General features: G+C 41.4%; 1 protein-coding gene across 1 annotated transcript in view; it reads left to right on the top strand.

Moving 5' to 3' along the window:
- Window positions 1-6436: 6436 nt before the first annotated feature.
- pacsin1a (protein kinase C and casein kinase substrate in neurons 1a) overlaps window positions 6437-12441 on the top strand; it is a gene marked incomplete at both ends in the record, with an annotated part of 29562 nt that continues 23557 nt past the window's right edge. The window contains 2 exons of the mRNA XM_080445293.1: window positions 6437-6496; window positions 12213-12369. Of these exons, the coding sequence (XP_080301419.1) occupies window positions 6437-6496; window positions 12213-12369 (217 nt within the window). The remainder of the gene's footprint in view (window positions 6497-12212; window positions 12370-12441) is intronic.

Genomic DNA, 12441 nt, shown 5'->3' with positions numbered 1-12441 from the left:
CAATGTGTAAAAACTAAAATTGAGCTTGCAGAAAAAAGCACACACGTGTAAATCACAGTTGCACACTTATAATCTAACATTTACACTACACTCGTATATAATTGTTTTACTTGAGCCCATTTTCCAGTACAACTTAAAATCGCTTACTTCAACCTCTCTAATCAGTAGTTGCAACAGCACAGATCTGCTTCCAGTCTTCCACACATCACTAATTCGTTAAAACTATTGCGCTCGGATATTGCTATACATACTTAGCGATACTCTGTATCAAAACCTGATTTGAGCGAGCAGGAGACATTGAGGAATGTGAGAGTTTGTACACTGTGATCTACACATGTGCAGTTTACTATAAAGAATACAATTTGTAGTCACAGAAAAAATCATCACAAATGCTGGAATCTGCTGTGAGGGATACTTATATAACACATGAGGTGGACAGGAGGCGCTGTTTAGTCTTTTTATAGACTAAACATTTTATTCTACACTGTAATTTGACATAAATTAGCTTATATCATTTGATATCACAATTCACATTTTCTTTCAATTATATTTCCGACAAGCTGGAAGTATTCTGAGCATTTTCATAATTGATTGATATATTGATATTTTTTCCATATTTTTTGAGAACGACAACTTTGTTTAACTTGTTTCACACAGACATACAGACAGACAGACAGACAGACAGACAGACAGACAGACAGACAGACAGGCAGGCAGGCAGGCAGGCAGGCAGGCAGGCAGGCAGGCAGGCAGGCAGGCAGGCAGGCAGGCAGACAGACAGACAGACAGACAGACAGACAGACAGACAGACAGACAGGCAGGCAGGCAGGCAGGCAGGCAGGCAGGCAGGCAGGCAGGCAGACAGACAGACAGACAGACAGACAGACAGACAGACAGACAGACAGACAGACAGACAGACAGACAGACAGACAGACAGACAGACAGACAGACAGACAGACAGACAGACAGACAGACAGTGATGGTCAGTGACGGGTGCTAACTAAAGGAACAACAGTCCTCTGTTCTGTCTGTCTGTTTGTTCTTGGCTGAAAAAACGTCCTGTTGCTCTCAGTGGTGGACTGTTACAAAGTACATTTACTTGAGTATTGTACTTAAGTACATTGTTTTGAGTATTTGCACTCTACTCAAGTGTTTTTATTTGATTTGGAAACTTATGACTTTCAATCCAAACTATAGAGAGAAAATACATCATGAATTGAACCACTTAAGCACTATTTTCAAAAGTGAAAATAGCTGATCTATTCTACAAGCTCCAACAACGCTGTTTGTTCTTGGCTGAAATGGCCAGTTGCACTGCAGATATGCCGTGTGTGTGTGTGTGTGTGTGTGTGTGTGTGTGTGTGTGTGTGTGTGTGTGTGTGTGTGTGTGTGTGTGTGCGCGTGCGTGCGTGCGTGCGTGCGTGCGTGCGTGCGTGCGTGCGTGCGTGCGTGCGTGCGTGCGTGCGTGCGTGCGTGCGTGCGTGCGTGCGTGTGTGTGTGTTTGTGTGTGTGCGTTTGTGTGTGTGCGTTTGTGCGTGTGTGTGTGTGCGTTTGTGCGTGCGTTTGTGTGTGTGCGTTTGTGCGTGCGTTTGTGTGTGTGTGTGTGCGTTTGTGCGTGCGTTTGTGTGTGTGCGTTTGTGTGTGTGCGTTTGTGTGCACACATAAGTTGTGAGTGTTCACCAGTGCCCATAATTCTGTAAAATCATGAAGGTTAGAAAATAATCCCCAAGTGTATTCAAACTGTTTTATTGTTATTATTCTTATTCTTATTAGGAATAAAGACAAAACAAGAGCATGTGATTTTTATATTTATTTTTTTGCGTGTGAGAGCAGCTGTCCCGCTCACCCGCAGCCCGCATAATTGCCTCTGAAATCCTGACTCGACCACCCACGGGTCCCGCGGGTCAACCCGCGGGTTACGGGTCGGCCCGCTCATCACTAGTATCTGTATCTCAGCCCTGCCAGCTGCACAGACTGTGCAGTATACGTTCTACTGGGCTGCCATCAGGCTTATGAACAAAGCACTGAACTAATATACTAGCTGGATTACATTACAGTCATTTAGCAGACGCTTTTATCCAAAGCGACTTACAATAAGTGCATTCAACATAGGTAGGCAAGAAAACTACTAATCACAAGTCTTAAGTGTATTCTCTTCTAAAACAAGCAACTAAGAGTATACCTAGCGCTGAGGTAAAAGTGCAATATATCAGCTACATACTACCAACAGATGAGACAAATAGGAAAAAGCAAATGAGCAAGAGATAAAACAAATAAGTACTGAATAAACAAGATCCAATAAAACAAGAGTTCGTACAACTAGTTAACAACAAGTAGGCCAGGCGAAGAGGAAGGGTAGTGTTTCCTGAAGAGGTGGGTTTTCAGCCTGCGGTGAAAGACGGGCAGTGACTCTGCTGTCCTGACATCAGTGACTCTGCTGTCCTGACATCAGTGACTCTGCTGTCCTGACATCAGTGTCTCTGCTGTCCTGACATCAGTGACTCTGCTGTCCTGACATCAGTGACTCTGCTGTCCTGACATCAGTGACTCTGCTGTCCTGACATCAGTGACTCTGCTGTCCTGACATCAGTGACTCTGCTGTCCTGACATCAGTGTCTCTGCTGTCCTGACATCAGTGACTCTGCTGTCCTGACATCAGTGACTCTGCTGTCCTGACATCAGTGTCTCTGCTGTCCTGACATCAGTGACTCTGCTGTCCTGACATCAGTGACTCTGCTGTCCTGACATCAGTGACTCTGCTGTCCTGACATCAGTGACTCTGCTGTCCTGACATCAGTGACTCTGCTGTCCTGACATCAGTGACTCTGCTGTCCTGACATCAGTGACTCTGCTGTCCTGACATCAGTGTCTCTGCTGTCCTGACATCAGTGTCTCTGCTGTCCTGACATCAGTGACTCTGCTGTCCTGACATCAGTGACTCTGCTGTCCTGACATCAGTGACTCTGCTGTCCTGACATCAGTGACTCTGCTGTCCTGACATCAGTGACTCTGCTGTCCTGACATCAGTGACTCTGCTGTCCTGACATCAGTGTCTCTGCTGTCCTGACATCAGTGTCTCTGCTGTCCTGACATCAGTGACTCTGCTGTCCTGACATCAGTGGGGAGTTCATTCCACCACTGTGGCTACTTATGTGGCTCTACTGCAAACACACTATATGACTTATGTTAATCTATACTGCTATGCTGTTTTGCACCTGAAGCCATGTATGCTGCTATATCTATTTATGCTGACCGACACTGTTACACACCGTCATGTGGTTTAGGTTTTAACCCATTAAGACCTGAAGCCGATTCTACAAATGTCTCCGAAATCCCAACAGTATTCTGGAAAAACTTATGTTTCTATATCAGTGGTGCTCAATCTTTTTCATGTCAAGGACCCCAAAAATTATTGGCCGCAGACCCCCATCTGAAAATATGTTGTTCCAGGGACCCCCCAGAAGCAAAGATTTGAGTAACAAATGTTCGCTTTAAAATATATATATATTCAAAGATTTGCACACATTTTCACGATTTTTCAAAAATAGCCAAAAGTGTAAAATAATGCTTTTTTAGCTCAAATCAAAAAGTGACACAGATGCGTCCCAGGTCTTAACGGGTTAAAATAGATTTGTATTCATGTAGTTTAGTCTCAGCGCTGCTCAGGAGGTGTGATCCAGTCACAGGAGAGTGACTGACACCTGAGCATGGGTCCTGCAACATGGAAAGATGTCACGTTTTGTCCCTTCAGTCTAATAAGGCCCTTATGGTGCAACAGGGCAAAGCGGAAGCTGGTGTTCCGTTATGCAGAGTGACAGCATTATCTGGTGTCACTGAGGAACCATATACTGTAGATTTACAGGCAAGATTTGCACAACGTTAACCAGTGGTGGAAAAAGTACAAAACTCCACCACGGAGTAAAAGTACAATATTTGCCTCTGAGATGTAGTGGAGTAGAAGAAAAAGTACTGAAAATAGTACTGGAAATACTCAAGTGAAGTGAAAAAAAAAATACCTCAAAATTGTACTTAAGTACAGTACTTGAGTAAATGTACTTAGTTACTTTCCACCACTGACGTTAACGGTACCAAAGACAGATGTCAAAGTTGCAGGACCCATGCTCAGGTGCCTGTTACACACCTGTGACTGGATCACACCTGGATCACACCTGGATCACACCTGGATCACACCTGGCAGCAGGCGTGTTCTGGCAGGTCGTTCAAAACAAGAGTGAATACCAACAGAAGCATATTGGGGGCTTATTAGGGGGGGGGGTATATTATGAGGACCAAATGTCAGGGGTCCTTGAGGGGAGTCCAGGGGGTCCCCAGCTAAATGATCGATAGTTTGGAACCAAATGGACCCTCTAAAGGTTTAAACTATCACCAAGGATTTTACAGTGTAGACTATAGGGTTTAGGTTTAGGATCAGACATTTATTTAGGCCTATGGTTAATTTTTATTTTTTTTATGGCATTCATAACATTCACACATGTGTGTGTGTGTGTGTGTGTGTGTGTGTGTGTGTGTGTGTGTGTGTGTGTGTGTGTGTGTGTGTGTGTGTGTGTGTGTGTGTGTGTGTGTGTGTGTGTGTGTGTTTATTAGTGCTGAGTCACAACACAGTGACTCAGCACTGATGCAGGTGTTTGTGTCTGCATGGGACAACACAGTGACTCAGCACTGATGCAGGTGTTTGTGTCTGCATGGGACAACACAGTGACTCAGCACTGATGCAGCAGTGATGCAGCACTACCTGTTTGTGTAACACACAGCAGCTAGCCTGGTTCCAAACCATAGACCCCGCCCACTCTCTGAGTGGACCGTCTCCTCTTGGTCTGGTGTTGAAAAAGTACCGTCCAATGAGAGTCTGAGGTGGGGGTGGGTCTAACGACAAGCCAATCAGCGAATATCTGCTAAAACAAGCTGTGCGATGACGTCAGATGTAGGCGGATCCGTGGATCTCTTGTGATTGGTTTAGGGAAATTCGAAATAGTCACATCACAGTTTGGAAACCAATCCTGGGCCAGTTATACGATGTGTGTTTGGTGGATCTTTCAAGTTTCAAATTATATGACTTTTTATGATAACCTGCAATGCCAGGTAATCATTGGCATTGTGCTGAAACATCCGATAAAACTACTTCTTACTTTTCACGATTTCAGAGCCTGTACCTTTTTACTTTTACTTGAGTAATTAGTTGAATGAGTACTTCTCTGAAGTAAAGAATGTGAGTAGTACTTTTCCCATCTCTGAGTATTATTTTCTCCATTCTAAACGTGAATTGAGACTGTTGAATTTCTTATGAAGAATAAGAAAATAAATATGAAACATTTGTTATAAAATGTACCCATTTGTTACCCATCTCATCACCATATGTCTTGTAGCCTACGACTGTAATGACCATAAAGTAACCTCCTTAATGATAATTGTAATTTGTAATGATAGACACTGTAGTTATAGCATACACTGAAGTTGGACAGGCTGTGCTCAGTGCCTGTGTCAGCGCCGATCGTGCTGGCGGTGGTATGTTCACCTGACGCACGAGCGCGTTCATTCGCTGGGCACGTGAATTAACCCAATGTTGTCCAATTAATGTCGAGGGGGGGGCTTTGATTTGGTGTAGTTCCGCGGCCCTGAGGGCCCTTAACCCGGGCCTGCCTGTAGTCTCACTGTTTCACCCCCTGCTGGTTGCAGAAGCAATTATGATGGCTCTATTCAAGCGGATGGGTTTTTGGCCGAACTTTACACTTGATGTTATTACCTTAATAAACATTGTCATAAATACTATATGCTTCCAGTCAGTAGTTTAAAGTCCTCTTTCCATCACCATGATATGTGTTTTGGTCAATTATGGTCACTTTTATTTAAAAATGAATGATAACGTAGGGTATGTTTCTAGGCTTTCTACTGGTTCTACCCATAGAGTTAGAAAATAATAGAGAGGGCACAGGGAATCCCCTCCCATCCACTTGCATTGAGTTGCTCTCCCAGAGCATGATGCGAAATCACCCCTTCTTCTGGGTTGATGGACGAGGCCTATTTGGGGGCCACTGTGACACGTTTTGTGTCTCCTCGGTGCGCGGCCCCGTGCGCAAGCTTGTGAGTCGAGCCCATTGGTCGAACCGTTTTCGCTCGTTCGTGTACAGTGGCTCCAGCCGTTTTTAGCTGTAGTACCTATGAATGACCAGCATGTCCAATGCGCTTCAATGCAACCACTGGGTTCTGGGGGCTTGGTTCTACCGAGTGAAGACCCAGCCTTGCTTTTGATGGCTGGTGGCATTATACAGTTGAATAAATTGAATGAATCAGTTTAGTGTGTTCCTCTGCAATGTGTGTAATTCTATTCTTTGTGTGTGTGTGTTTCAGTGCATGAGGAGTCCAGCTGTGAGACAGCGGTCACATTCAGTGTTCAGTGAGCTTTACAACGTCCAGCAGAATGTCTGTCTCCTACGATGAGCCTGCTGCTGGGGACGACACTATGGACAGCTTCTGGGAGGTAGAGACATACACACACACACACACACACACACACACACACACACACACACACACACACACACACACACACACACACACACACACACACACACACACACACACACACACACACACACACACCTGTGCGTTGGTACAATAACGGATTTGTTTACCAGCTAGTTTACACACCTGTCTCACCATGCACCTGTATGTCTGTCTGTCTGTCTGTCTCACCATGCACCTGTCTGTCTGTTTCACCTTGCACCTGTCTGTCTGTCTGTCTGTCTGTCTGTCTTAAATTAAAATATATTTATACTCTTTCAAGTAACTCTGTGAAAATAGATCATTTTTATATGGTTTTACAATGTATTCATTTATCAGACACTCTTTATCCAGAGAGACTTACAGTAAGGTAAACACATAGAATACACAGAGACAGTGTAGTGTCTCAGTAAACTATAGGATCATAGAATACAGAGACAGTGTAGTGTCTCAGTAAACTATAGGATCATAGAATACATAGAGACAGTGTAGTGTCTCAGTAAACTATAGGATCATAGAATACAGAGAGACAGTGTAGTGTCTCAGTAAACTATAGGATCATAGAATACAGAGAGACAGTGTAGTGTCTCAGTAAACTATAGGATCATAGAATACAGAGACAGTGTAGTGTCTCAGTAAACTATAGGATCATAGAATACAGAGACAGTGTAGTGTCTCAGTAAACTATAGGATCATAGAATACAGCGACAGTGTAGTGTCTCAGTAAACTATAGGATCATAGAATAGAGAGACATTGTAGTGTCTCAGTAAACTATAGGATCATAGAATACAGAGAGACAGTGTAGTGTCTCAGTAAACTATAGGATCATAGAATAGAGAGACATTGTAGTGTCTCAGTAAACTATAGGATCATAGAATACAGCGACAGTGTAGTGTCTCAGTAAACTATAGGATCATAGAATACAGAGAGACAGTGTAGTGTCTCAGTAAACTATAGGATCATAGAATACAGAGAGACAGTGTAGTGTCTCAGTAAACTATAGGATCGTAGAATACAGAGACAGTGTAGCGTCTCAGTAAACTATAGGATCATAGAATACAGAGAGACAGTGTAGTGTCTCAGTAAACTATAGGATCATAGAATACAGAGACAGTGTAGCGTCTCAGTAAACTATAGGACCATAGAATACAGAGAGACAGTGTAGTGTCTCAGTAAACTATAGGATCATAGAATACAGAGAGACAGTGTAGTGTCTCAGTAAACTATAGGACCATAGAATACAGAGAGACAGTGTAGTGTCTCAGTAAACTATAGGATCATAGAATACAGAGAGACAGTGTAGTGTCTCAGTAAACTATAGGATCGTAGAATACAGAGACAGTGTAGCGTCTCAGTAAACTATAGGATCATAGAATACAGAGAGACAGTGTAGTGTCTCAGTAAACTATAGGATCATAGAATACAGAGACAGTGTAGCGTCTCAGTAAACTATAGGATCATAGAATACAGAGACAGTGTAGTGTCTCAGTAAACTATAGGACCATAGAATACAGAGAGACAGTGTAGTGTCTCAGTAAACTATAGGATCATAGAATACAGAGAGACAGTGTAGTGTCTCAGTAAACTATAGGATCATAGAATACAGAGAGACAGTGTAGTGTCTCAGTAAACTATAGGATCGTAGAATACAGAGACAGTGTAGCGTCTCAGTAAACTATAGGATCATAGAATACAGAGAGACAGTGTAGTGTCTCAGTAAACTATAGGATCATAGAATACAGAGACAGTGTAGCGTCTCAGTAAACTATAGGATCATAGAATACAGAGACAGTGTAGTGTCTCAGTAAACTATAGGATCATAGAATACAGAGAGACAGTGTAGTGTCTCAGTAAACTATAGGATCGTAGAATACAGAGACAGTGTAGCGTCTCAGTAAACTATAGGATCATAGAATACAGAGAGACAGTGTAGTGTCTCAGCAAACTATAGGATCATAGAATACAGAGAGACAGTGTAGTGTCTCAGTAAACTATAGGATCATAGAATACAGAGACAGTGTAGTGTCTCAGTAAACTATAGGATCATAGAATACAGAGACAGTGTAGTGTCTCAGTAAACTATAGGATCATAGAATACAGAGACAGTGTAGTGTCTCAGTAAACTCAGTAAAATATAGGCTTACAAATATGCAGGAATCACTGCGTTAATTTCATTTTCGAATAAATATTCATATAAAAGGCTGCTATAACAACGGCTGCTTTTATTTTAGGCTATTCTTTATTTCCACTTTGAAATTGCACCATAAATAAAGTGTGCGGTTTCCACCATAAAATGAGGTCGTGGCATAAAAAGGTTTGAGAACTATCCGACCTGGTCTGAACAATATAATATTAAAATAAATAATCTGTACATTGAAACTATAGGATAGGTAAACAATGAATCTGTTATCTGTTTAAACAACATGCTATATATGCTATATATATATATATATATATATATATATATATATATATATATATATATATATATATATATATATATATATATATTAGAGGTGTGCATTGGCACTGCCCTCATGATTCAATTCGATTACGATTGACCAGGTAACGATTCGATTCGATTACAATTAACCTTGTAATAATTCGATTCGATTCGATTCGATGATGCATCACACTTTTCTATATTATTGTACAACATGGAAACTTTTTCATCAGTCAATACAAGCAGTCAGATATACTGAACGACATATAATTCTGCCTGCTTCTCTGTGCAATTAGCAACATGATTAAAAAACAAAAACAAAATATATATATAAAAAAAATTCAATAAAAAAAATATATTTTCTTTTTCAAAATCGATTATTCGATTAATCGATTATTGACATTTGTGAATCGATTCATAATTGTCCATGTCCGCATTGCGATTAATCGATTATTCGATTATTTTTGACACCACTAATATATATATATATATATATATAAAGACAAGCCTAAGCACCACAAACATCCCAGTGTTAAATTAAAATGAACACTCAGGCGTTTTACTGTGTGGACTGTGTTTGTGTATGTATGGTGTGTGTGTGTGTGTGTGTGTGTGTGTGTGTGTGTGTGTGTGTGTGTGTGTGTGTGTGAGAGAGAGAGAGAGAGAGAGAGAGAGAGAGAGAGAGAGAGAGAGAGAGAGAGAGAGAGAGAGAGAGAGAGAGAGAGAGAGAGAGAGAGAGAGAGAGAGAGAGAGAGTGTTATCTTCCAGCCTCAGGGGTTTTATGTATGCGACTCTGCATGCTTGTATTTCACTACTGAAGAGGATTAAACACGCACGTACACATGCACGTACAAACACACACACACACACACACATTGCATAACTACACATGCACCAGCACGAGCCAGGGCCCCTCCCCCTCCCATCATGCACCATGAGCTCATGGGGGCGGGGCCACACGACACACTGCTGCTGTCTTCTTTTTTAAGGTGGAACTTCTTAAGGTGGACCAATGACATGAAGGAATGTACATTTACTTGAGTACTACATCTCCATATTTAAACTATTTATGTTTTGTATATTAATGTCCTTCTTCATCATATACCTACAGTGTCACACAAAAGCAGCACAAAACATTGCAGATCTACAATCTCCTTGTTTTTTTCAGCCCAAGGACCCCCTAGTTGAGAGAGAGATGAAGCAGGGACCCCCTCCTCTATATCGTGTAAAATTGTGTTTCAGATTAAACTTTTTTAGTTTACTTGGTCTGCTCTTTTTCCCCTCTACACCTATAACTCTTTGCCAAAAATAGCAGATCTACAAGTTCACAACGCCTCGCAGCGCGAGGCGTTGTGAACTTGTAGATCTGCTATTTCTGGCTAAAGTTCTGTTCAGAAAAGGGATGCTAGGGTTCAAGTGGTTAAGGTAAAAAATTATATATCACACAAATATTTGGCGGACCCCCTGTAGTAACTCTGAGGAGTGAGGACCCCCTAGGGGTCCCGGACCCCCTGTTGAAGACCCCTGGTTTAGAGCAGCTGTGGTTCTCAATCTGTGGGACCGGGTCCCACTGGTGGATCGTGAGAGTATTACAAGCGGGGCCTCCAAATAATTGTAAAAACACTGAGATTTAAATGATGATGTAACATTAATATTTTCACTAGGCCTGTATGTAAAAAAATAATACAAATAGTCATGGTGACTCATGGTATCTTTTCTTCCAAACCTGCAAAATTAGTTTTCATTGTGATAAAGCAGGAGCAGCATCTGTATCATTTTAGATTTTAGCCATTATTTTATACTTTGGCTATTCAAAAATAGCAGATCTACAAGCGCTATGAGCTTGTAGATCTGCTATATCCTGAAAATTTGTGCAAATCTTTAAAATTAGAAAAAATATATATTTCTAAAGTAAACATTTGTAACTCAAATCTTTGCATCTCAAAACATATTTAGAGATGGGGGTCCGCGGCCAAATACATATTATTTTGGGGGTCCTTGACATGAAAACGTTTGAGAGCCACTGATTACAGGAATTGTTCAGAAAACAGTCAGGATTTAGAAGAATCTGGTCTTTTTAGAGGGGGGGGGGGGGTAAGCATGGAGCCCTGAGGGACCCCCGGTTAACACAGTCTACTGTATTATGGTTTTAGTGGTTAACCCATTCAATCCAGGAACACATCTGTGTCATTTTAGATTTGAACTATAACCATTACTTTATACTCTGGCTATTCAAAAATAGCAGATCTACGAGCTTGTACAGATGCGTCGCTAGGTCAGCGCACGTGCATGTGTCCCGCGCGCGCGCAATTCTTTTCGCGGAATTAGGCGGATTTGGGTACTTTTTCCCCCGTTTTTTGTTACTTTATTTCGGTTTTAGGGTTAGGGGTAGGGTTAGGTTAGGGTTATAGATATATAATTTTAAAAAAAAAAAATATATATATATATATATATATATATATATATATATATATATATATATATATATATATATTAAAAAATACATATTTTTTTATTGGTGGCTTTGGATAAAACATTGGTGGCTATAGCCACCGAAGCCCCCGCGTAACGACGCCCCTGAGCTTGTAGATCTGCTATTTTTATTTGAAAATGTGTGCAAATCTTTGAATATATATATTTGTAAAATGAAAATGTTTAACTCAAATCTTTGCTTCTTTGCTATAATATCAGGTTCTCAAACTTTTCTCATGTCAAGGACCACCCAAAAAAACCCTCATGAACAGCATCCTAATGCAGGTGTAAGACCATTGTGTTTGTATTGTGTTAAAGGTGTAATGCATAGTTTTCTATGTATTTCAGGGGTTTTGGGGGTTTGACCCCCCAAAAGTTTTTTCCGCGCGCCCAGGATAGGTGTCCCTTATCTTAGTCTCTGGGAGTTGGCAAACCCTAACCCTGCCATACCTTAGCTTTAGCTGAACTGACGCCACTGCCCCACATGCAGAAACAAAGATTTGAGTTAAAAATGTTCGCTTAAAAAATATATTCAAAGATTTGAACAAATATTTCACGATTCTTCAAAAAAAATAGCGGATCTACAAGTTCATAGCGTGGCAATGAGCTTGTATGTCTGCTATTTTTTCAATTGCCGAAAGAAATCTTAAAACGAGACGCATTTCCTTGGTCTTTATAATAGGTTAATGCATTGAGTTTTCCTCCAGGTTGTTTTCTCCAGGTAGGGAACTACAAAGTAGAAGAACTACAAGTTTTCCTCCATGTTGTTTTCTCCAGGTAGGGAACTACAAGCGCGCCGTCAAGCGGGTGGATGACGGCCACCGGCTGTGCAACGACCTGATGGGATGTCTGCAGGAGCGAGCCAAGATAGAGAAGGCCTACGGAGACCAGCTGACCGCCTGGTCCAAGAGATGGAGGCAACTCATCGAGAAAGGTACAATATTCCTTTAAATAAATAAACTGCACTGTACGTAATACATTCAATCAGGGAACGCATCTCTGTCAT

This window comes from Gymnoscopelus braueri (assembly GCF_963280865.1).
Source record: "Gymnoscopelus braueri genome assembly, chromosome: 12".
NCBI classification, from domain to species: domain Eukaryota; kingdom Metazoa; phylum Chordata; class Actinopteri; order Myctophiformes; family Myctophidae; genus Gymnoscopelus; species Gymnoscopelus braueri.
Note: the sequence above shows the minus strand (reverse complement) of the source record. Positions and strands in the feature narration are given on the sequence as shown.